Below are 27,282 nucleotides of genomic sequence, written 5' to 3' on the forward strand. Positions count from 1 at the left end.
TAGCTAGCTATATTCTTATATCCTTTCCTGACAGGAAGAGATATGTCATAGATGATCAATTTGATCAATTATATATTTATCAGTGCAATTCAGTACAAGGTTGACAAGCCAGTAATTGTGTCAATGAAAAACCATTTCTGACGTTCCTCAGAGTCTCAAAGTTGACTCAGTGTTCATAGAGTAACAACCACAGAGTTTGTTGAAGCCTTTTCTGCAGTTTGACCTCTCAGTTTTAATATGCTAGTAGGACTCCTGATATGAATACTCTGCCTATGGACAGCATACATATTTTAGCACAGTATATTTCTGTGTAAATTAAAACACTACCTTATTTCATTTAAAACTTTCTGAATAGATTCATAAATCTAGGTCAATTTAGAAAGCAAAGAAAAAGTGGGTCAGTACTTCATAGACTATGAACTCTGAAAACAGTCAGTTCATCTCACCTAAAAATAACATGTGGCTATTCAATGCATACTGAAGAAAGAAAACAAGTAACTACCAACTCCTGCTTTGTAATATTCGCTGATGGTGTACAGCTCATTATTTATTTCTATTTGACAAGAGAAAAAGACAGATTAATTACTTGAGACCTATAATTGTACAAAGGAAAATCACTATACGTGGCTGAAAGCCACTTTTAAAGTTTGTACTAATACCTACTGGTTCTCTAGTACTCTGTAGGTAGAAAAATGGATATAACATTAGTCCACAAAGGCTCAAAATCTATCAACTCCAGTGAAAATGAAACAAGTTACTAATAAGCTGTTATAGTTGATACTATAATTTAAATTTGATTCAGTCAAAAGAATGAAATTACATTGAATGTACATAATGTAAAAATTTAACAGTGCAACTTAAAGCTAGGGATGGAAAGGAAAAAACAGAGGACAAAGAAGACAGGGATAACATTTATCAAGGTTATTGTTCTCCTAACCTGACATAGAATTGCAACGTCTTTGTACAATTATTTAATAGTAAAATTTTTAAAAGAATTAAATTATACTTCAATCTCTCACTATTCACAAAAATTTGATTAAAGAGCAAAGAGGCTTAAAACCATAAACCCACTGATAGAGGTTCAAACCTGCAACCCTAGCTACTCAGGAGGATGAGTTCTGAAGTCTGAGGATCATGATTTGAAGCTAGCCCAGGTAGAAACTGTTACCTCCAAAAAACCACCAAAAAGCTGGAAGTAAAGCTGTAGCTCCAGTAGCAGAGTGCTAGTCTGAGTACAAAAGCTCAGAGACAGAGCCCAGACCCTGAGTGCAGGCCTCAGGACTGGCAAAAAGAAGGAGAAAGGGAGGTTCAGAGGGATGGAGAGAATGAGGGGGAGAGAAAGAAGAAAAAAGGAAAAAGAAAGAAACTACTAGAAGAAAACATTAGAGCAGTGCTTAAGGATATTGGTATGGACAAGAATATGTGTTGGATAAGACCCTCAATGCACAGGAAACAAAAGTAAAAGTTTAAAAAAATCATAAAACTCAAAGTTTCAAATACCAAAGGAAAATATCAAAAGAATGAAGAGATAACCAGCCATCTACACTTGTGACAAGGTGTGACTAACAAGTGCAAGGTAACTGAATAACTCAGTAACACTGTTTTTAAGCCCTAAGTAATGTATGCGTGAAATGGCAATAGATCTAAAATAGATGCTTTTTCCAAAAAAGACATGAGGAAAAATTTTTAAAAGCAGGGCCCATCAGTCAAATGCATATATAAATCACACTAAGAAAAGCACACTCCTATAGAAATGACTATTGTGAGAAAAAAATGGAAGAAAGGAAGAAGAGAAAAGGAAAAATAGTGCTGCCTAGCATGTAGAGAAAGAGAAACTCTTGCATATTATTGATAGTAAGTTAATATTTTCATTTTGGAAAACACAATGGAAGTTCCTCAAAAGATTAAAAGTAAAACTACTGCTATATGATCTAGCAATCTCAACACTGTATATATCAAAAGGAAATGAAATCAATCAAAGAGACATCTGCACTCCCATACTCAGTGTAGTACCATTTAATACAGCCAAGAAATAGAAACAATCCAGTGTTCTCTACTGAAGAATAAAGAAAATGAGATATATGCATATGTGTATATATAATTTGTGAATATGTGTGCTCATATATATTCATATACATATATGAATATTATCCAGCCATAAAATTTAACTTGTGCCAATCAGAATGAAACTAGAGGTCTTTTTGTTGGGTGAAATAATCCAGGCACAGAATCTAAAAAAGTTGCAATTATAATGATGGTTTTTGATTTATGTATCATCCTACTATATAAAGTTCCTTACAATATAATTGTTTAAATGTATAAATAAAATCTTAAGAATAGTAGTAAGGATCATAGAAACAAGCACAGATATCTTTATTTGCCTGGTGATGTCCATTGTTTGCATTGTTTTCAGTTTATTTTACCTTTTTGTTTTTGTTTCTGTTTTGATTTTTTGTCAGTCATGAGGCTTGAACTCTGAGACTGGGTACTGCCCTTAAGCTTTTCAGCTCAAGACTAGTGCTCTACCACTTGAGCCACAGTGCCACTTTCGTTTTTCTGGTGGTTAATTGGAGATAAGAGTCTCATGGACTTTAGTGCCATTGAACAGTGTCTTTGAACTGTGATCTCAGATCTCAGCCTCCTGAATAGCTAGGATTACAGGTGTGAGGCACTGGTACACAGCCTCATGTTCAGTCTTAATCACTAAGTAGTAATGGTCACTCTATCATGTCTGCATATTATGCTAGAATTATTGAAACAATGTTAAAAAGCATAGTTTCTATAGACCATGGAAATTTAGTTGAAGACTTGAGAAATACATATTGAGTATAACGCTGGTCATTACCAATTATTCAAAACAGATCACTAATTAGTCCAGGTTACATAGTGTGCTAGAGGAAATACTGGAGTAAACAAACATTAATTTGAAAAAAAATAAAAAACAAAACTTTCTTATCACTTAGTAGTGAGATCAGTTATTCAGAAGCTTCACAATTGCTATACAGTCTACAAATATATATGGACCACTAAATACTCAGACCCCACACCTCAGTGATTAATTGGAGATAAGAATCTCACATTCTTTAGTGCTCAGGCTGTCTTTGAACTGCAATCCTCAGACCTCAGCCTCCTGAGTAGCTAGGATTAAAGGCATGAGCAACTGCATCTGGCTGAGTGCACTCTTAATCTCCTTTAACTAGCTATCTTTGAGAAGCTTAGATTATTATTATACTTTGAAGAAATATTTTATCTTACATAAGCATCACATTTTATTCTATTTTTGCCATTACTTAAAATCAAAGCAACCAAGAAAAAATTATTCCCTCAAACTCATTACTTATTGCTAACTTGACATATTCAATTTGATCATCTGGAGAGTTTATATATATATATTCATATATATTTTCAAAAGTACATAGATTATCTTATCACTTGCTTTTGGCACAATTAAGAAAAGTGTATATTTTCAAATATAAATAAAATCAACAGCCAACAAGGTTAATGGTCAACATATTACTACTTCATGAGGTTAAGATGCCAGAGGAGCTAGGAATGCTTTTCTTAAAAAAAAATAATAACAAGAGCTGGGAGTGTTAGTGGTAGAGTGCTTCCCTAACATGCAGGAAGCCCTGGGTTCCATACCTTGGTATCACATACACAGAAAAGCTGGAAGTGGTGCTGTGGCTCAAGTGGTAGAGCTCAAAGACAGTACTTAAGAAAGCTCAAAGACAGTACTTAGGGCCTGAGTCCAAACCCTGGGACTGGCAAATGAAAGAAAGGAAGGAAGGAAGGAAGGAAGGAAGGAAGGAAGGAAGGAAGGAAGGAAGGAAATAGCACATCCCATTAATAAAGTAAAATAATAATAGACATTTCGTAACAGTGGATAAACTATGAATTGAAGTAAATCTTCACATATTAAATAGAAGAACAAAGAATATCTGAAGTATGGATTCTGAGAATGATGGCTTTTCCCCAATGTCTTCCACTGAACAAAATATATAGTATGGGGACTGGGAGCATAGCCTAGTTGTAGAGTGCTTGCCTAGAATTCACAAAGCCCTGGGTTCAATTTCTTGATACCACATACACAGAAAAAAAAAAAAAAAAACAGAAGTGGTGCTGTGGATCAAGTGGTAGAGCTCTAGCCTTGGGCAAAATATGTCCAAGGATAGTGTCTAGGCCCTGAGTTCAAGACTCAGGACTGGCAAAAATATCTATCTATCTATCTGTGGTATCAATGGCATACATGAAAACACAAGTATTTTCATTTTGAAAATCTACAACCTTAAATTTAGTGTGTCCAGTTTATGATATTTTCTAGAAATATTTCTATTAAAATCTGTGAAAATGTAGTGCCAGTGACATCTGAAGCTAAAAGCTTCAAGCAGGAATTAATATAATGATTAATATGAAATGGTCACAGAGACTAGAACAAGAAGACCACAGCAAGGTCCATTTGGGCTTCATGAAGCCCAGTCAGTGTTTTGTGTAAAAGCATGAGAATATATAAAACACTAAAATAGTTATTAGCAGGTACTAATTAATTAACTTTCTTTAATAAACATTACAAAAAGAATACTATGGATATATACCTTATATACAAAATAGAAGATACCGATTTTCATGATCCCAGGCATGTATAAAATCTGGAAAGTAATAAATTTCTAGGGATGAAATCTAGAATCATGGATAAGTACTTTCAAATTGGAGAACATATATGTTCATTCTTTTTTTAACTTGACCATTACATTTGATCAATTAGTTGATCAAACCCACCCACTTCATCTTTCTTAACCCTTCCAGCATCACTCTCCACAGCTTCATTGTTCTGTTTATGTACATTGACATATGTGTATTCACACCTGTGACATCTGGCCATATTTGCCCTTCTTCATCTCCTCCCACTAAAACTCACTCACATCCTGGATATTTTTAACCTTTCTGTTGTCTACTTTTAAGTGTGTGTTAAATGTCCAGAAGGGTTTCAGAATAGTATTTCATGCATGAATACAGAGTACCATAGTACTTCTGTCAGGTGGACCCCTTACTCTCGTTTTCCTTGTCTGTCTTCCCCTTCTTATTCAACAGCTTCAGTGAGCTTTGTCTTATTAGTACTGTTCACTTTCTAGCATTCTCTTTTCCTTCCCCTCAATCTCATAATTACAGACATTCTCTTTTGGTATACATGTGTGATCCTTTGTGTGTCTCCATATTTGTATTACTTTTATGTCTAGCATCAACATATAAGAGGGAACATCCCTACTATGCCATTCTAGGAAGCCAGGCCTTTGTAGTATAAAAACTACCAGAGTGAGGAGCCAGTGTAGTAGCTGGTCAGAACTACATTTCCCATGAAGACTCTCATTTCAGGTAGCAGAGGACACTGAAACTGCACTGTGGGTCAGGTTGAACCAGTTTTTCCACTATTCCCAATCCCTAATTTTGGTGGAGGTGGGCACTTGGGAAAAGGGCACATGGTGATCAGTAGACACTGATACTCACCCTTCAAATAATTAAAATTCAGGTGCCATGGTTTTCCAAGTAAAACCACCTAGCGAAGATCCCATTAAGAAGAGAAGGGAAAGCCTGGAATAAGTGAAGATCTGAGCCATTCCTCTCCAGTCACCATGATAGGGAGGGAATTTGGACAAGTGCAGCTATCAAATTATCCTCTTCTCATTTGTCATACTTAATCTCATTATGTGTCTGAAGCCTAGAAAGCTTCAATTCTATGGCTATCTCTCTCCATATCTATAGCTTTCTTCCCTGTTTCTTTCCTTATTTGGAAGCACACACAACTTTTCTATCACAAGTTGTCCTTCTCTTTTTTATTTGTTACTGTTGGGATAATGCACAGAGGGGTTACAGTTACATTCGTCAGGTTACTACCTGATTCCCCTTCTCATGTTTTTGCCCCCATTTCCCTCCCCCCACCCACTCCCAATCATCTTGTTTCCCCCCTTCACTTTCCTATTTCAAATAAACAAATAAGTGTATATACAATATACTAAGTAACAAAGTCAGATACTGTAACAATATGAGATTAATGAAATGGCAAAAAAGAGAAGAGAAATAACATAGTACATTAAGAACACAAGATAAAGCTGTTGTTTCCATATCCTAGAGATCCTTTCCTTCTGATGATTTCCTGCCCTCTTCAGTGGACACCAGAATGCCCTATATTATTCTCTTTTCCTTTTTATAACCTTCTACTCCCTTTTCAATATTTCAGTGCACTGGCTTCTTATTTACCTCCTCTCAAAATTCAGCAATATTTCTTTATGCTATCAAGGATCTTTTTCAAATACTTCTCCCAACTAGTCTTCTGTTTTTCCTTCTACAGACTTCTTGATGTGGACTTGCAAACATTTTTCACTATTTTAGCATAATACTATGAACATTACCTGTGCTAATACCTTTCTACATCATTTGACTGCATCCCTCAGTCTGAAATATTTAAGAAGCTGCCATTAAGACTGGCAGAGCAGTGAAAAGGGCAGGCAAGTGGTGTCTTTCCTACCACTTCAAACCAAAATTTCTGCTTTTGTACCTTATATTTGTTCTACATTGGTTCTTTTGGAGAGCTTACTTATATTCATTGCTATTCTAACAATGATATCAAAGTAATAAAAACCTGGTTTCATTTCTTGTTTTATCACTAATCCATCTGACTTCTGACAAATATTTGAAAGCTTTAATGAATCTCCTACCTCCAGACCTTTGCATGCCCTCTGTCTGGAACACCTTCTGCCCAATTCCTCAGCCACTTCCTAGCCCCTGGATTTTTTCTTCAATGTCACCTCCTACACAAACCCTTATTCAAACCTCAAATCTATGAGCTGTAGACTGATGTTTTGCTATGGCATTCTCTAGCAAGCTCACATTCAGCACTCCTCCTACCAACCTAATAGTAAAGAATGACTTAAAGGGTTTGAGTTCATAGCTAAGCTATTTGTAGGAAACGCCTTGGAAGTTAATGCAAAAGTTGTCATTGTTTTGTAAAGAATATACTCATGTACTTGCTATGTAAAAATCTATGCCAATATGCTACCAAAGCATCTTAAAATTAAAGTCAGTGAATAGCCACATAGACTCAATAGGTGCAGCCTCAGAGAAATCTTCAACTGCTTATGTATCAAAACCAGAAATAAGAATAAGAGGTCCAAACTCATTATTAATTGTGAACAATAAAATCGACTTCCAACAAGGAACATATGAAGATTTCTATAGTGTCACATGTTCCAAAAGCAAATCAAATTTAAATTCAGTGCTTTCCATTCATGTTTCTATAATACTTTCAAACATCAATTTAGATTTAGTTTCTCTCACTGCTTTTAACCTACAATCTTCACTTTCATTCCTAGGTTTCTTTGAATTTTAATAAATTGAAAGGAATTTAAAGAAAGACAAAATAATTCATAATTTGTAAAAGCAAACAATACACATTAGAAATCACCCTGATTCATTAACTACTTCTTTTAAGTAATACTTGAAAAATAGAGATTTAGAAATACATTCTTGGCAGCAATGGCATAATGAGAATCAGATGCCTGACTGATTAGATAACTTTAAAAATTCTTATTTGGTTTTGAAAATTCAAGATGTGGGTCGTGAATCAACTTATGGCACACACTCTGCAGAGTACTTCAGCTTTCTCTCAACAATAGCATTATTTGTGTAAAGAAAAGCCCCACAGCGAGGAGGGGAAGTTGTACTTACGAGTATTGGGTCAGCAGTTCCAAATCATTATGCATGTTGATTGGATATGCTTCACTGAGTTCAAACAACTTCTCCAAGGCCTCATAAATAAAAATGATGCAAATAAGTGAAGCAAAAGCTTCTTCAGTAAATCTGGTGATATAGCAGACAAGGGAACTTGCATCTGTAGCCACAAGAATAATACACAGTGTTGCAGTCCAAAGTCCAATGCTAGCTCTTAAAGATAGGTAGGACAGCCCATATTCTCTAGGAGGAAATGGAAAGAGAGTGGGAAGAAGGTCACTTTACAGATTTGTCTCCATTTTAAATAAGTGAAAATAAGCCTAACTTAGGAAATGTGTCAATAACCTTCACATCCCATGAGTATTTAAAATCAAGACTTTGTACAGGCTAATCCCAAGGGACTAAAACTAAGAGGTTTATCAGTGTTCGGAATTCAATCTTAATTTTTAAATAGATATTAAATTACAGTACACACCAGTTTTTGGCTTTTCCTTCATCTTCACAGAGAACAAAAGAATGACAAAACTGAATCAAATCACCTAGTTTTACCTTTTCCAAGAGAAGAATAAACAGAGCAAAGACAAAGAAAAGGGCTAAAAGACAAATGCATATAACACTTACTTGCAAAACTTAAACAAAATCTTTTCAAACACCAAAACTGGTCCTGTACTGCCTAATATAGTAAGAGGCTGTCCACCAAAGAGAGAATAGGCTATCCCAGTCATGGATGCTCCGAAGAGAGATTCAATTGCACTCTGTAGAAATAGAAATAGTCCTATTATGTGAGCAGGACAGGCAACCATTATAATAGGAAGACCATATTTAAAATACACTGGCATGCACTTTCTACTCCACTGGAAAATGGCTTAAGAACATTGGCCAGGATGAAGTGAATGAGCATAAGAAATGGGCCAATGGTAATCAGAAAATGAATGGAAGCAAATGAAGTCTCCTTGACACCTTCTGACTGCACCTGACTTAAAAAAAGATTAAATAGGCTCAAGATTAATTTCTCAACATTAACATAACTCATATACAAAGGAAATTACTTCCTGTAAGGCAAGATGAACCATAGCCTAAAACTTGCTTAGAATCAGGGTAGGAAGTGGAAGATGATAACAGAACTTGTACAAAGCTGAGGAATGGGCTGTTCTGGGAGATTCCATTTCCAGATTACCATTTCCATTAGCCATTCAGGAAATCCCTATGAAATTTCTTTACCAGAGTATCAAACCTTCAAAACCCCAAATGAAATGTTCACTTATCTAACTATAAAAATTGAAAGCAGATAAAGTATCAAAGTTCAGTTAAAAGTATAATACATACTATACGACCTTCCGTTGCTTCTCCCAGCAGTCCTCCAAACGTGATGACAGGAGACATACACGCGCAGTAGAGAAACAGAAAAGATGCTAAGCACTGCAGGCTGAAAGCATCTCTGAAGTCACTCCAGAAGAATGGAGCTTTTCTTTTGATATCTAAAATAAGTCCCCCAAAAATCCTAAGACATGGGGGGAAACACAATAGTGAAACCCAAATACATATATATATATAAAGCACATAAACCCAAATGCTCATTTGCTCTGTTGCCAGGTCCCAGGCTAGGTTTTCCATCAGCAGAAGCGAGACCCATATTAACCTGCTATATTGCATCACAATGAGCTACAAGGATGGTTTTGTACCACTGTGTTTGTTACCTCAAATATTTTGCTAACAACTATAAAAAACAAAATAAAACAAACAAACAAAAAACCCTCAGTTTCTCTCAAACAAGGTTCAGAGCCATTCACCAACCAAACTTCATATTATGAAATCTTCCAGTCGCTCTGTCATTTCTGTATGAGGCTACGATCCTAAACTCACGCCTACCATGCCCCCTTAATCACTGGCAATAGTCTAAATTGTTTACATTCTATTTAGTTTAGGAAGTAAGGGAGGGAAGAGCAGTTAATGTCTTTCCTACATGCCAATTGTGAACATCACATCCCCCTAGAGAGAAAAAAGGCAGTGTTTAACAATGTCTCCAGTTGCCTACTCCCTCAGTCACACAAAAAAGAAAGAAAAACAAAGACAAAGCAAACAAACAAAAAAAACCCTCACCATATATTGTTGCAAACAAACATCAAAATGGACCTTATAAATAACAGCAATTTTTCACTAAGACAGATAGGGCTCAAGGTTGTTTTAATTTTTAGGAAGTTATGAGATTGACCTTATATTAACCAAACTAAAGTATAATTTTGATCCATTATTGCCTAAATATATTCTAACACCTAACCTTCACAAGGTAATTATGATCTTTCTTGGATCAATCCATTTGTTCCAAATAAATTAAAAACTACATAGAAATACTTAAAAGAATTTATGAGCAATATTAAGTTGTGAAATGATGTTTAAATTTGAAGATGAATTTCTGTAATCTATTAGAAAGGAGAATATTAATAACAGGTATGTTTATTTTCTGAACACTTTCTAATATTTAGACTTAATGATTGACTTGAAAGCCTTTTTTATTCCATGAAATTAATATGTTATATTAAAGTGATTAAGTCTGCAGTGACATTTCCACATGAAATTAAGTGGTGAAAATTCATATTATTAAGCTAAATGTGGTGCCACAAAAATTCAAGCCAAGCTGAGTCAAAAGGATTACAAGTTAGAGGTCAGACTGGATTCATACAGGCTACATTACAAATTCTGTCTCAAAAAAAAATCACAAAAACTGAAAACTTACTATGAGCCAAAGGTAAAGTTCTGTCTGTGTGCTGAATATGTTTTAAGTATACACAAAAGTGTTAAATCTTTATTAATTATATTATGAAAAGAGTACTCATTTAGAAGTCTTAGTCTCAGTAAAAAACTATTCTTTTGAGAACTAAATTCTAGTTGGTCTTGAGAGATGTATATGACTGGAGTATCAAAAAATTGATTATTTTAAAATTTTGTCTTGCCCAACATGAAGATACTAGCTAATATTAGTAGAGATTTTATTACTATAAGAATGTAGAATCCATTTTTCCTAGACATTGCTTCCTCCGTGAAGGACCAAGAACAATAAAATTTGAATTGAAAATTAAAAAAGACATTTGAAGTTGAGACACTTGGAGGGAACCTGTGAAAGTCTCTCTCTCTCTCTCTCTCTCTCTCTCTCTCTCTCTCTCTCTCTCTCTCTCTCACACACACACACACACACACACACACACACACACACAAGGCTCACTTTGTATTCCTCTACCTGTTTTTGGCACAACATTTTTTAATGTCGAGTAGTTTTTGTTTCTGAACAATATGTTACCTTGTCAAAGTCACAATTCAAAAGCTATTTATTATATGAGCATTTGTATTTATATCTGATTATATCCCACTTGAGCCCAAGCAGAATTTGAGGTGGTATGAACTATTTATTAGTAATTAGTATCCATAATTTTGTAGCACTTTCTATTAGCCCACAGCTTTCTAATTAATTACTTCTTAGAACACACATTAGTCTGAATGGCTGTTATATAACTGTGTAATAGATGTGCTATGAGCAGTAAAAGTCTAAATCCAGAAGTGGGAGATCATTACAGAGAACAGTGCAAGAGCAGCTCAGATGTACATCAGCAACTCCAGGAGAGCAGATGAGTAATGGATACTTCAAGTCATGTCAGCAACAGAATCTGTGGAAGAACTCTGGAGAAGCGAAGATACCGGATATTGGTGACCTGGGAGGATTTAGGAAGCAGTAAGGAAAAGTGAACTCGAAAAAATTCTAAGCTATGTGGCATGTTATACCTGAGAGAGAAAGAAATAAAACAAAACCCACACACAAAAAAATAAGGCAGACAAGTAAATGAAGAGAGGAAAGGGAGATGAGAATGCAGTCATAATATTCAATGCATTTTCTACAAAGCTAAGAAAATAAGGGAGAAGTTGGGATGGGAGGAAAAAGATGAAAGGGATAACGTCAATCAAGATGATTGAACTTATGAACTAATTTGTCAAATGGTACTTCCTTTGTACAGCTACTTAAAGATGATAAAAATACAATAACTAAAAATAAAATGAAAGGACTGCATTTGAGAGTATGAAAGTGAACAAAACAAAGCTTCCAGTGAAAGGAAAAAGGGAAAATCCAACCATCTCAAATTAGGTATCAAGCCCAAGGAAGATGTTAAAGGACAGTGCCTCAGAGACGAACATAGACTTGAGGTGGGGGGTGGTAGGGAAACCACAGGAGACTGAAAATGCTAAGTTGTCAGGAACTGGAAAGTCAGTTTAGAGGACAGAAAGGCTGAAGTATAGGAAATTGCCTGGAGGCAGTGGGAAACCAATCCTGCAAAGCCTTGCAATTGCCTTTAATTATGATGGAACCTGTACATACAAATTCCCTGAGAGAGACCCACCCAAGGATTTCTGATTTTCTGCTCACACATTGCTTGGAGAGAGACAAGCTGTCAAAAAAAACCCATAAAGAACCATTTTATGAAATAAATTGAAGCTTTCATCTCTTCAAAGATGTGTGATTAGAAAAAATAAGTCATATAGTTCTTTCAAATCACAGGCATAGTAATAAAATCTACGAGTATACACATCCTATTTGCACTTAATAAAACAAAGTCTAAGATTCTGAGCTCTTTGGTGTTTAGTTTATTTCCATCCTGAACACAAAGCTTTCAAAAGTCTCTTTTGGAAGAGTCTATTGACAGACTCCCTATTCATTCTTAAAATCTGTGCATACATCTCACACACAGAGAAATGAAGGACTAGATAAGATTAAAAAATGGACTGTGTTTATCTGGTGAATATAATGTAACCCTTCTATTAATTACAATAAAAAATATATGAAAAAATGGACTGTGTATCCACTGCTCTGGTATAACAGTAATGACAAACAATATTACTTTAGATACATCAAATTAGTTGGCATTTTCAACCTTGAAGAGTAGTGTTAAAAGTATGGAGTTAACTAGATCTCAAAATAGCTGTTCCTGACAGACAATCATGGTATGTCACTGATCCTTAGAGTCCCATACAAGTGATTTTTACTAACCTTCCAGTTCGCTCCAGTTCAGGTCCACTATGGCCTCCATGGGGTTCAGCTTCCCCGTGAGCTGCCGTTCCATTGGGTACAGTGGGAATCTTCCTCTTCTCCTGCAGGAAGTTTCATTGTTTGTGTGCTTGCTTGATTTAATCCCAGGTATTAATTTTAAATAACAATATTTTGTCTTTCCCTTGAAGCAATCAATATGCAGAATGCCTGAAGATCCAGGTTTTATATTTCCTGTTTGACCTCCAGTAGGTTGTTTCAAAAAGGTACCTTTTTGTTTTTGTTTTTTCCAGTCCTGGGACTTGAACTCAGGGCCTGAGCACTGTCCTTAGGTTTTCTCAAGGCTAGGCATCGACCACTTGAGTCACAGTACCACTGCTGGCTTTTTACTGTGTATGTGGTACCAAGAAATCAAACCGGGGTCTTCATGCATGCTAGGCAAGCACTCTACCACTAGGCAAAACTTCCAGCCCCTCAAAAAGGGACATTTTTGAAAGCTACATTATATACTTTTCCCCTTTATTAAAGTAACAACAGTACTAATTTTATAATATAAGTAGCAAGTAAGAAAATTGTCCACTATTTTAGTTATTTCCATCTCATGTCATTTATAAGTCTTGGTGACTCATTGACAGAAATACTATGACAAAAGGAAGCTTCTAATTGAACCAATGGCAAATTATCTAAAGTTTATGTAAGTGTTACTTTCTCTTGGATTTTTTTCCACCCACTCTTGTCAGTGACAAGGATTTTTGAAAAAAAAAGAAAGAAAGAATAGAAAAAGCTACCCATGATGATGTGAGGCTTCACTAATGCCTTGAATGCACTTAAAAGGATACCAAAGAGTTTTGAACTTGTACAGCTTTGACATATACCCATAGCATAAGAAATTCAATGATGATAGGGGTACATACAACTGAATATAATGACTGACACAAAGGTCTAGTGAACATTTTCAGGACTATTCCTTGAGGTGACTAGCTATGCTTTTAATTAAAAGAAACAGGACTTAAAAAGTCTGTGATTTGGTGGCTGAGGGTTTGGCATAGTGGTAGAGTGCATGAAGATCGGGGCTGGATTCCTTTGAACCACATATGTAGAAAAGCATAAAGTGGCTCCATGGCTTAAGTGGTAGAGCGCTAGCCTTGAGGAAAAAGCCAAAGAACAGTGCTCTGGCTCTGAGTTCAAAGCCCAGGACTGACCAAAAAAAATCTGTGATTTGTATATTTCAAACAATGATTATGAAAATTATCCAAGAGGGCTAATTGACAGTGAGGTTGAGACAACTTTTCTAAGCACTCATAGCTGAGTACTGCTTCAATTTACTTTCCTCCTATGACTGACCAGAAACTCTACTATATCCAGAGTGTCATCTCAGATCAGTGGTTAGACCAGGCTGGAACTGACAGGGATAAGGACCAAAAGAAAGTATAAATCAACAACTGGGAGGATTAGAAAAGGCAGCTTTAGTCAGAGCACAGGTGGCCAACTGACACGATGATTTTGTAAACATTTGGCCACCAATCTCAGCAGTCATGTTTTCAATAAGAAAATAGCTTGAAATAACAACATTCTGTGTGTGTGTGTGTGTGTGTGTGTGTGTGTGTGTGTGTGTGTGTGTGTGTGTGTGTTTTCCAGTCCTGGGGTTTGAACTCAGGGCCTGGGCACTGTCCTTGGGCTTTCTCAAGGCTCAGCTATACCACTTGAACCACAGCACCACTTCTGGCTTTTTCTGTGTATGTGGTACTGAGGAATCCAACCCAAGGCTATGCTAGGCAAACACTCTACCACCAGGCCACTGCTCCTGGTCCCTACTTTTTAAATGACTGTGTTTGTTTTTGTCGGTTGTGAGCCTTGAACTCAGGGCCTGGACACTGTCCCTGAGCCTCTACATGCTCAAGGCTAAAGCTCTACCACCACTTGAGCTATTGTACTACTTCCAGTTTTTGAGTGGTTAATTAGATACAAGAGACTCACCAGGACTTTCCTGCCCAGAGTTGGCTTGAAACCATGATCCTCACATCTCAGCCTCCTGAGTAGCTAGGATCCCAGGTGTGAGCCACCAGCACCCAGCTAGATAATTCTTAAACATACATACCTGGGAAGGAACATTCTTGGGAGGCTCTATCCGAATGCTGGGGTCCCACTCCCCAGGAGGGAGAACAGTGACCTGATCCAGAAACTCATCAATCCCTGACACCAAGTCATTACGATCTTTAGCTTTGTAAGCCACATCATGGAACACCTATGGGAGGAAGACAAATATTGTTTGTAGGTTTTCTTTTACTAGAAAAATCTTAATGCCTTCAGTATTTCTCCACATTTCTCCCAGGAGAGGTTAGTATTTTGAATAGGCATCTCTCTCTCTCTCTCTAAAGAAATTTGTAACGTGAAAATGATAGTTTGTTTTGAGACTCTGCACAGATTGTTTTGTTTGAATGCTAGAATGACTGTGGGAATTTCTGGAGACAAGGAACTGGGAAAAAGGAAAGGAGAATGAAATGCTTAAAGAATGCTTAAAAATTTAATTCTTAAGCCTGTGCAGATGTGATTTATGTGTTGGATAAGTGAAACATGTTCTAGACGAAGTCCTTGATTAAAAATAAAGATCAAATAGAGATAAATTGTTTATGGCATAAAGTGTGGCATTCAAAAATGAATTTAAAAGATTTTTTTAGTTTAAGATGGTTTTTCAACCAAGCATTGTGGAAGACATTTGAAATCCTATCACTCGGGAAAATTGAGGCCATTTTAGGTTACATAGTGCTAAAATGATTATTTGTTTCTGTTTTGGAAACAGTGTTAAAAACTAGTATTTTAATTAGTAAGGACATTTATATAGAGAAGAAAGTATATTTCTATTTTAAAAAAGCAACTAAGTTTTCAGCACAGAGGCATAAGTGGGTACCAAAATTTGGCACATATAAACAAAAGAATTTTACTCATCCATAACAAAGAATAAGATATTGCTTGCAAGGAAATGAATAAACTTAGAACAAATCATGTTAAATGAAATAAGCCACGCTGAAAGACACAAATGGCACATGTATTCTCTCATTTGTGGAAACTCGATCAAAATGTAACCAGACATGATAACTTATACATAACTCTAAGCATTCACAAGCAGACTACAAAGGAGGATGCCAGTAAGGGAAGAATCCAAAGGCATAACTCCCCTGAACAAGTGAAATACTATTTCCTGAAACAATTCTAAGAAACAGAAACATTGATTATTCATGTTGTTGTTGGTGATAATGGTGAGAGTAGGATATGTGTGTGTGTGTGTCTGTGTGTATTATTGTTGATGCTTTTTTCTTTTTCAGCTTCATATTGGGGGGAGTTTCATAGAAAGGCACCAAAAGAAATGGGGAAAGGATGAACAAATGCAATCATGGTATTCGGTATACATTATATGGAAAATAAATAATGTAAATTGTGGCCAAAATTAATAGGGGGCAACTGGGGGAATGCGAAAGAAGGTGAAACCTGGTCCAAAGGAAAAATGTACACATTACCTGACTTGTGAAATGATAGCATCGTTTTACAACACATTATTATTAATAATAATAATAAATTATATTTTTTAAAAGTTATGATTTTTAGTCCTACACGCACAAGTACACAGTCATTTAAGCTGTTCAGGTATTCCAGGTCTTCTCAGAGACACATACACATGTTGTATATTTTTGTCTTCTTGACCGTTTTGATGAGGTTCAGGCATAGTGTTCAATATACCATAAACAATGGTATCTAGTATCCTGTATATTTTGTCAGGCTACTGATTAAAGCCTTGATGAGCCAAAACATCTAAGTAATTAGCAAGCACAGCCCACACTTGTACTAGCTTGTATTAGAGATTCATTCACTCAGAAAAAAATATTTGCTCTTCTCCGCCCTGAAATTTTTTGGTTATTCTTGCAGTATAACCTAGACATTTCTAATAGACAAGCATGGGAATGATGTTCTACACATAGAAAAAAGGGAAAGGAAAATCAAGAATAAACAAATAATTTATACTAAACATAGTGAAAGTGTTTCTGATATATTTTTGTGTATAAGGTAAGATGAAACAGAAAAACAATTGAGCTTAGAGATTCCCATATTTTCCTTTATCCTACTATATGCTAAGGTGACTAAATATTCCTAAATGTCCAGGATTCTGCATTCAAATCTTCTATTCTATTTTACATCATTTGTTTCTGTTTCTGGTTTGACAGCCAGTCTAAACTGCTTACAAACTGATGATGGTCATTTTAAAAGACGGTTACTTGACTTTCCATCTAGGGACACTTTACAAAATATCTTTAGTGTGATAACTATACACTTTATTAATGATAATATGAAAAGATAAAGATATTTAGTGGTTTAAAATCTAAAAGTACTTAAGGGGTTAGGTTGTTTTCAGAGATATTTCATTTTAAATATTAAAACCACAAATTTCTTTTGTAAAAAACCACTGATTTTATGGCTCAGAATATCCTGTTCTAAAGATCTTCACATGGTCTTAGAAGCCTTCTAGTGTAAATACTTTATAATTGCAAATATTACTAGACCTCATGGCTCAAGCCTATGATCGTAGCTACTAGAGAGAAAGATCTTGGATCATGGTTTGAGGCCAGTTCAGGTATCAAATTTTCTGAGATTCTATCTCATTCAAAGGCTGGATTCCATGGTATGTGCCCGTCATCATCAGCTATACATGCAAGCACAAATAGGAGGATCACTGTCCATGCTAGAACACGCATAAAATGAGACCCCACCCTAAAAATAATCAATACAAAAAGAGTCAATAGCTATGGCTCAAGTGGTAGGGTGTCTGTTACATGGCTTTGAGTTTAATCACCAACACTGCCCACTCCACAAAAAATAAAGAAAAAAAGAAAAAAATATTTCCAATGTCCTTAGTCATGGAGAACTACTTTTTTCATTTTCTGCTAGTACCAACACTCTTGAAATCTTCCCTAGTATTATCTCATTTAACTGAAAAAATAACTTCAAGAAATTATATGATCCTATATCCTAATTTAGATGGATGTCTAAATTTCTTTCAACATACAGATTCCCTCAAAGAGATACTATTGCTTGTTTGATTTTACATTATAAGCAATACTTCTTATTGTTTTTCTATCATCAGTTTCTATGATAACTCACTTGAAAGTGCTCTTCATTCTTCTCTGCCTAGTTTACCTAACATACCTAATCTATATCTGAGTTTTCATAAAAGCCTTCCCTGATTGCCTCTCAAACAAAAAAAGAATATTTTCTATTCACCTGTCATGATAGGACAAAATAACCACCTACCACCTGTTTTTGATAGCTTTCACTGAACTTCAAATTATTTAGTATAATTATTATGTAATTTATTGCTCAATGTCTATTTTTCCTATTGAAGGAAGTTATAAAATTATTTAGGTACTAAGGATACAGCAGTCAACAAAAAAGTATGCCTTTAAGGGACCTACATTCTAATGAAATGGGAAGGAAGAAAACAAAATATGAGCAAGATGATGGAAACCTCTATGGAGAAAAAATAAAGCAGAAAAGGAGATAAAAGGAGATGCTGCAATTTTAGGAGGAATTACAAAGAAAGGACTCAAGGAGCAGAATTTTTATGGAAGTCACATAGCTATCAGGGACAAAAACTTTCCAGGCACAAAGAAATGACCTTGTAGTTCATCCAGGTCAAGTTTAAGAAACAGTCAGGTCCAATGGCTATAAAAGTCAGAAGGAGGATAGCAGGACATAATCACTGCGAGAAAAGGAAAAGTCTTGTAAGCCTTTGAGGAGATAATCACTGGCTCTACATCAAACAGGAAGCCATTGAATGTCACGAGAAGAAAAGGCACTTCTCTGTTAGGTCGAGAATTTTTTAAAAAATGAAGCAATGGTCAAAAGAAAAACTAGAAGAGTTCAATAATAGAATAATAATGGCGACATTGACTAAGGATAAAAAGTATGAACACCAAACGATGCAGAAAATTGAATGATAGCAACACAGAAATAGAATTTGGGATACATTGTCAGGCTAGATGTATGAAGAATGATGAATGGGTTTGGATTGTGAAAGAAATGAGATTCAAGAATGACTTTACTCAAAACTTTTCTTTTGTTTTATAACTCTTCCAAGTACTACATGACAAACAAATACCCTACCCTGACTGAATCTGTTAGAGCTCTGGATTCATTATCTTGTTCTCAGTATTTCAGGTATACTCAGTCCTCAAAACCTTTGCTCTTTGTTGATTTTGTTTAAGAAGCTATTCCCTCATGTATGTGCATAAATTGCTCCCATTCTTCGAGTTCTCTAACCAATTTATTTTAACTTGAAACATCCTCATCCCATCTCTCTCTTCCTGGCTTTTATGGTTTCCTTCATAGCACTAATATCCAATGTAATATATTGTACTTACTCCTTGATCAGGATGTGTTGACAACACCCTATTAGCTCAATTGAAGTAAAGATTTTTGTCCATTTTCTTTTACTTCTATGTATCTACAATCTGCCAGTGTTTGTAAATAGTCTATATTTAATAAATATGTATTGAATTAATAAGCACCAAGGGGGCTAATCTTATAAGAATTTCTATTAAGAAAACCTGATATTGGCATACAAGTGGATAACTGTTTTTGAAAATATTTAGTACCAAGTATAGACCACTCCTTCAAAAATCTTGAGATCAAAATTTATCTCAACTTCTTCAATAGCAGATGCTATGTTATGCATAATTTAGCTATATGAATGTCCAAAAATGTGGATGGAAAAGACCTGAGTATTCATTAATCATTTCTTAATTAGCTATTATGTATGCAAAGAGAGAGAACTATTCTCTTGTGAACACAAAAGAAGTTAAGGATAAGTGAGGGAAGAGGCAGGTAGTGGAAGGATGAAATGGATTGATAAGGGTGACATTGATCAATATATATTGTATTCAAAAGCTGCCTTATTAAATGACAACTCTTTGGACTGCTATTTAAAGATAATACTAATAAAAGCAAAGAAATGTAGGAAGTAGATTATACAGTTAGTTCAATAATCGTGGTAGAATTTATTTACTAATACATTTTGGAAAAATGTATTGAACCATAACTAACGTTATACTAAGTCTGAAACATACAAAAGGAAAGAATAGTTTTTTCCTATTTAAAATCTTCCTAGTATAGAAAGAAAAAGTGTTCAGTTCTACAAATATTTCTTTGAGCACCTGTCAAAAAGAAGGCATAAAAAAGGAATATTATGCACTTTCTGGGTTCATAGAATTTAACTTGGTAATATAATCCAAATCACCATTTTCATAGCAAAGTAAACATATTCAATTTTATTCATAATGTGAATAAATTCAATAACCTTCAAAACAAGTGGATGAAAATCTGGACTTTGCACAAAATATAACTCTCCCTCCTTCTTCTTCTCCCCTCCCCTGCCCTTTCTCTTGCTCTTTGCCAGTCTCCCCGTCCTGGGTCTTGAACTCTGGCCTGGGGCACTGTCCCTGAGTGTTTTTGCTGAGGCTAGCATTTGACTACTGGAGCCACAGCTTCACTTTTGGTGGTTAAGTAGAGATAAGAATCTCATGACCTTTTCTTCCTGGGTTGGCTTGGATAAAAACTCCTCTTAACACTTATTTATTTTGGAAAATTTTTAAGAAAAGTTTTTTTTTCAAGCTTTTAGTTTCCTATCTGGAAATGTAAATAGTTAATTTATATAAAACCAGAAAACACAATCAAACAGATAGACAAAAGTATACTATTAAATCACAAACTCTATATTTTCAGATTTTATGAACCTAAGGTAAATGATACAAGTGGTTTCTTTTTACACAGTTTCAATTATGTGCAGCCATGTGTTTCAATAAATACATCATTAAATTACTTAGACGATATTCTAGATACTACATAATAACACCTGCTCATAAGCTATCAAAATTTGGATTCCCCTTCTTTAATTTTTGAACTATTTTTCACTTTAACAATAAGATCATATTCCCATAAGGTTCTGGGAAATACAAGTGAAAACAAAAACCCTACTTTTGATGTCCTACTTAAGATCTTATGTTTTCTGAGTCATACATCTCTTTGAGAATTTGAAGAAAGCTTTCTCTAGTACAAAAAGGTCTTCATATATTTTTTCTATAGAAAGAAAAAAATTGTATTCCATACTGGAGAGATAACAAACCTTTTAAAATGTATTGATAGCTCCACTGATAGTCCAAAGACTTCCTGATTAAGAACATCTGTTATTCACCAGACAACTGACTTGTAGAAAGTTCACAGAACTTGCACAGCCTCTGGTATCATGTACCCTATTCACATAAACCACTATTTATTTACACTTTAAAATGATTTCCCTAGTCCTACTCCTGGACATTTTCCTAAATGATCACAAAGCCACGTTAAATCTACTAGCACAATCATGTTCATCGCAGCATTATTTACCATAGCTAAGATATGAAATCAACCCAGATGCCCTCAGTGGATCAAAAAGATGTGGTTGATATACACAAGGGAATTCTATGTTTCCATCAGAAAGAATGACATCATCCTATTCATAAGGAAATGGAAAGACTTGGAAAAAGAAACATAGGTTACATGCTTTCTTTCATTTGTAACAACTACAATATGTCTAGAATACTTGTTAGAGATCATCACAATATGCAGTGGCTACAATCATGTGACTACATAAAATTATGCTTACCGAAACGGAAAAAGAGGTTTTGTTTTGTTCTGTTTTGTTTTTAGTGTACTGTTTTCAGTTATTTTATTTATTTATTTATTTATTTACTTACTTACTTATTTACTTATTTTCCCAGTACTGGGCTTGAGCTCAGGTCCTGAGCACTGTCCTTGGACTTTCTCAAGGCTTGAGCTCTTCCACTTGAGCCTCAGCACCACTTCCGGCTTTTTTCTATGTATGTGGGACTGGGGAATCGAACCCGGGTCTCTGTGCATGCTTGGAAAGCACTCTACCACGAGGCTAAACCCCTGGCCCCCAGTTATTTCTTTTATCTTTCTTCCCCTTTGGTTTATTCCCTACTGTCACTGTTTTTAATTTTTTTTTCAATCCCCTTTGTCTTATATACAAAGGAAGGGAAGGAGAATCACAGAAATGGTGGACAAAGGGTAAACCAATGCAACAGAGATACTCTCTAGACATAATGTTGGAAATGAACATTAAAACTTGGAGAGGAGGAGAGTTAGTGTGGGGGAAAGCAGGAGAAAATGAAAATATTAAAAAAGAAATGTACTCATCGTACTTATGTAACTATAATCACTCTATAAATTACCTTTACAACTTTTTTTAACGTAACACCCCTGGAAATTTATTTCCCTAAAACAAAAATTTCAATATACAGTAGTGCTTATGCTGGCAACACACATACTCTAAAAATGAATATCTATTAATATACTTTAAAACATACTTGACTGCTAAAGAAACATGTTTTGTTTAGAATGCATAGCTATAAAATATACTCATAGTTGCTAATTTATTATTCCTTTCAGATAATGTCCATTTTCAAGGAAAGTTGGGAGAATAGATTCAGTATTGAGAAATCTGATTCACAAAAAACTAGCACAAAAACAAGTATACTCATGGGGATAATACTCCAAAGAGTTTGAATAAATACCTCATCTGTCATTAGGGTTGCAATTGACCTGCCAATCTCATGGTATTGTTGACCCTTTCCCAGCGGTCCCAGAAGAATGAACAAAAATCTGTAATAAAGAAGGACAAAATGTGTCAAAGTATAATTTCAGTACAACAGAATGATTCATCTCAAACAAAGTAGTAAAACTGAAGATTTTTATATGAAATTTTGCTTTCAATTTTTCATTTCACTATTATTTTGAAATATTTACAGTGATTGATTTTTTTCTGAAAGATTCTCAAACAACATAAGTATATTGCTGTATCTATCTTGTTTCCCTATTGAATTATCTGTACAGCCAATGTAGCTGTTAGAGTTTTAAGAATTAATCCTTAGAAAAAAATAATGAGAAAATATAGTCTAATCTGGGAAGACAGAAATTCATGGACAAAATGGACATTATCTCCCCTGGCTGTACTATTCCTCATTTCTTATTTATAATAAAAGCATGAAGGGATAGCATTCGCCTCTCTGAGATAACACCATACTTCTGAAGTGGTAACGTTGTATAAACCAAGTTGCCACAATCACTGAACTTTTTATCCCTATAATTTGGCTAAGACAATCAACGTTTAGAAGAAGAATTAAACTAACATCTTATCCAGCCACAATATTAAAGAGCAACATCATGTGGAAAATGGAGCCCTAAGTAGGTATGCCTTGTTTGTGGGATAAAATAAGAGCCTGCTTAGTCTCATCCTATATGATCACATGTACATAGCTTTTGAGCTATTGTGATCCTTTTTTAGGAGAGTCCTAGATGTATACCAATTATACAATATGGAAACAAGAGGTTTATCTTTGTGATTGTTGCTCTCAATGTACTATATGCAGTTATTTCTTTTCTCTTTTTTCCCCTTATGGTTAACCCCTTGTGGTTACTGTATCGACTTTGTTACCTGGTGTATTGTATATACACATATTTATTTGAAATAGGGAAAGGAAAAAAACAAGATGGTTGGGAGGGGGTGCGGGAAGGGAAAGGAGGACAAAAACATGAGAAGGGGTACCAATGTGCAAGAAGTAATGCACCCGCTACCTGATGAATGTAACTGTAACCCCCCTATACGTTGCCCCAACAATAAAAAATAGATTTAAAAAAATGAGAGCCTGCATAGCAGTCATGTTTGACCGTGGCAGTAGGGAGGGAGACAAGTCCAAGATAAATTGGTAAAAACTAAACACACCCAATTCAATATTCTGGATTTTTCCCTTTACTGTTACAATTTTGATAAGCAACCCTATATTTATAAACTAGGGATAAATGAAAGCATAAAACTTTTGTGTTCATGTACAGTTAACTTAATAGGTTCAAGAAATCAAATCAAATGTATTTTTTTTCCCTCCAATTCAGCCATCATACAACTACTACTGGTAATTCTCCAGACCCCATCGGTGTGTGAGACGTGATGACACCTACAACTTCTGACACAGCAGCATCCTCCCAATGACAGAGCACCCATCCATTGGGAAGGCCTATCCACCGACTCTAACAGAAGCCAAATCTTAGAAATCTGCTTTGAATTTGTTCATCTATAGCTCCCTTCTTTTTGAAGCATACAATACAATCATGGAGAAAAGTCAAACAACTATCAATATTCCACAACGTGTAACATACGTTGTGTGTGGTTATGTAGACAAAGGATCCGGAGATAAGTAATGCATTTAAAATAAGACAGACATTTGAGAAGTAAATAAAAGAACATTTCTTTTTCTTGGAGCCTTCCTCGCACTCCTCTACACGCAATAAACAGGCTTGTATATGGCACATGCATTTCTAGCCAAGTCTGTCACAGGGATTGGAGGTTGTGCTAGGGATTGTATTTGGGGGTAGGCTGTCACAGAATATTATATTTAATCCTCATCATTTCCCATAACAAGATATAAAAAGATGTTCTGAAACATTTTACCTGGTTGGGATTGGCACTTCAGCTAGTCCTTGAAGCAACACAGCTGGAGACAACCTGACAAATGAAACTATGGTTCGGTCTAAAAATTCCAGTTCTCCAACTAAGATGTTTGAAGCTTCAGCACCTGGGGGAATCTTTTTCATAAAATGCAGATCAACCTATAAGTATCAGAAGCAAATATAGTAAGCCAAAATTGGAAATTTGGGGTAAGTCAAAGTCTTACATATTACTTCAGATATAATAAGCCAGAAAAAATACAGTTAAAACAATGCACAAAATTGAACGTCTCATTTGCTCCTATTTCTGTAACTTTATTCTTGTAAGTTGCTTTGATTTGCAGTCGATGAGCTGAAAGTTCTAGTTTTTCTATTCATTATTTTTCCATGCTCCATCGAAACCAATTCTTGAGATTTTGAAGGAGAATAAATATATTTTAAGATAAAGAATGTTGATTTAATTAGTAAAAGTAAAAATAACATTTATTTTTAGCTTCAATGAATTTTAGCTTCAACAATGATTAGCATTTGTTAAACAACTTAGTATTTTATGATGGATTACCATAATTTTCCAAACTATATTTCCACTAGTTAACATTCAAAATATAGCTACAGTACTTGACATGTGATTGTGTTTCTTCACAGAAAGAAATGACTCTTTTAATCATTATTATTCTAATTGCTTTATGGCTTTTGTATTTAATATTTGGCCTGATACTTTTTTTCAAACTTAGTCATTCATCATAGAATCTGAATATGCCAAAGCAGAGAAAACAAGCATAAAAACATTAGCACTTAGAGTTGCTGAAGATCTATAATTAACTTTCTACACAAGCACTTTAGCACTAGGCCAAACTCCTGACCCCATAATTAATTTTCTAATATGAGATGCTTCTGGTTGAGATGAATGAAAATGAAAGTGATCACCAACAAGAAAAAATGCAGGGTAAAGAGTGACCCTTGAATGATAAATTTTGAAATATAAATGTCAATGTTTATGCATGAAGTTTCAATGAAAACCAAGTTATGATTTTAAAGTAAACTTTTCAAGGGTTATTTGTTGTTTCTAATTTATTTGAGTTGCTTTCTAATTTATTGAGCTGCTTGGAATTTTATTTTACAAAGATTGGCAGTTTATCTGTTATAATAATTAGTTTTATGCTCTTTTGTTAAAAAAAATGGAGACCAAAGATCAAAGATGAGGTTGAAAAAATATTTTAGGAAATATTTTTTTACAAAATAAAATTTTTGAGTGTTTTAAATTAAGAAATTTAAGTTTAAGAATTTTAATTAAGAAAATTTCAAGCTTCCAAAGAACTAGCATCTATATTAAAAATATTGTTTCTGAAATTTAGACTTCACTGCATCTATTTGGAACACATATAATAAACTAATCTTTATGTAGGATACAAACACTAGAAACAAAAATTCCAAGGATGTAGCTCAGTGGCAGAGCAACTCCTTAGCATGTGGCAGGCTGTAGATTTGAATATTAGCACTGAGAAAAAAATGACAAAACTAATAATAGCAATATACAGTATTCTATAAAAATATGGAGAAGAGAAGTGGCATCAAGGCTCAAGAGGTAGAGTGCTAGCCTTGAGCTGAAGAGCTCAAGGACAGCATCCAGGCCCCACAGATTAAAAAAAAAAAGAAGAAGAATGATTTAGCAAAGCAAAATTACCCATGGAAAGAAATATTTCACAAATATAAATGACAAACTTTTACCCTACAAATATCGATTTACAAACCTGAAAACAGGTCTATTGAAAAATCATATGTTAAAATTTTGGTTTTGTAAACACTAAGTTATTGATTTTTACTTTTACAGGTTAGGCTAATTTCATACTATCTTTTTTTCTTTTTTGAGTCCTGTGGCTAGAAATCAGAGATTGGGCAAAGTCTCTGAGCTTTTTGCTCAAGGCTAACCCTCTACAACTTGAGCCACAGTGCCACTTCTAGCGTTTTCTCTTTATGTGTTACTGAGGAATCAAACCCAGGTCTTCATGCATGCTATGGAAACACTCTACCATTGTCACAAACCCAGCCCTCACAATATTTATTAGGATATCTTTGTATTTAATTTTCTAGCTAGGTGAAATGTACACATTGAAAACGTGTAGTCTATATAATACTTTATATTTTTGTTAGAATGTAAAACTTCCCATAAAGAGAATAAAGTATTTCCCACTCAATATTAATCCTGTGGAAAAAAATGTTTTCCCCAAGATTTTTCAAAACCCAAAAGAGTAAAGATGAGATTTTTCTCCCAATGGAAATAGTAATGATACAATAATAATGTATTAGAACATAATTTCAAATAAATATGTGTAAATGGTAATCAATATGAGTTATGCTGGTATATATTAAGTTTAAAATTTATATAGAAAGGGCCGGGAGTTTGGCCTAGTGGTAGAGTGCTTGCCTAGCATGCACGAAGACCCGGGTTCAATTCCTTGGTACCACATACTTAGAAAAAGCCTGAAGTGGTGCTGAGGCTCAAGTGGTAGAGTTCTAGCCTTGAGAAAAATCCAAGGACAGTCCTCAGGCACTGAGCTCAAGCCCAGGACTGGCAAAAATAAATAAATAAATAAATAAATAATAAAATTTGTACAGAAAACTTTCCTTAAACTAATTACTGAATATAGTTTTATCTATCAAAGTTTGTTCCTCAAGCCAGTCACAAATATAAAATTAACTTTTCTAAGATGAGATTCTATTAACTCAAGGTATATATGATTTGTTGATAGGTTATTTGTATAAAAATTATACTATGAAATATCATTTTAATTATATAAAATCTAATAAATAATTGATAACTTATTTAGAAAAGGCATTAAAGTATGGATTTTGAATTCAGGATCACCAAATTAGTTTAAAGTATGCACATATGATATATGTCTAATGGTAGTAATTATATCAGATTTATTACACTACATTATTCTTTGATTAGCCAAATTTTTAGTGTATTCTGTAGTGCATAA

General features: G+C 34.7%; 1 protein-coding gene across 7 annotated transcripts in view; it reads right to left on the bottom strand.

Moving 5' to 3' along the window:
• Slc4a10 (solute carrier family 4 member 10) overlaps positions 1 to 27,282 on the bottom strand; it is a 260,215-nt gene that overhangs the window by 58,730 nt on the left and 174,203 nt on the right. For all 7 annotated transcript variants that reach the window (XR_016537258.1, XM_090342743.1, XM_090342746.1 and 4 more), the window contains 7 exons: positions 24,303 to 24,460; positions 22,372 to 22,459; positions 14,850 to 14,996; positions 12,755 to 12,855; positions 9,049 to 9,223; positions 8,344 to 8,477; positions 7,720 to 7,965 (listed from right to left, as the gene is read on the bottom strand). Coding sequence is in view for 6 of the 7 variants with exons in the window: in XM_090342743.1 (XP_090198869.1) it covers positions 7,720 to 7,965; positions 8,344 to 8,477; positions 9,049 to 9,223; positions 12,755 to 12,855; positions 14,850 to 14,996; positions 22,372 to 22,459; positions 24,303 to 24,460 (1,049 nt within the window). In the remaining variant the exon portion in view is untranslated. The remainder of the gene's footprint in view (positions 1 to 7,719; positions 7,966 to 8,343; positions 8,478 to 9,048; positions 9,224 to 12,754; positions 12,856 to 14,849; positions 14,997 to 22,371; positions 22,460 to 24,302; positions 24,461 to 27,282) is intronic.

The sequence above is a fragment of the Megascapheus bottae genome, chromosome 12 (assembly GCF_031878675.1).
Source record: "Megascapheus bottae isolate mThoBot1 chromosome 12, mThoBot2.hap1, whole genome shotgun sequence".
In the NCBI taxonomy this organism is placed as follows: Eukaryota; Metazoa; Chordata; class Mammalia; order Rodentia; family Geomyidae; genus Megascapheus; species Megascapheus bottae.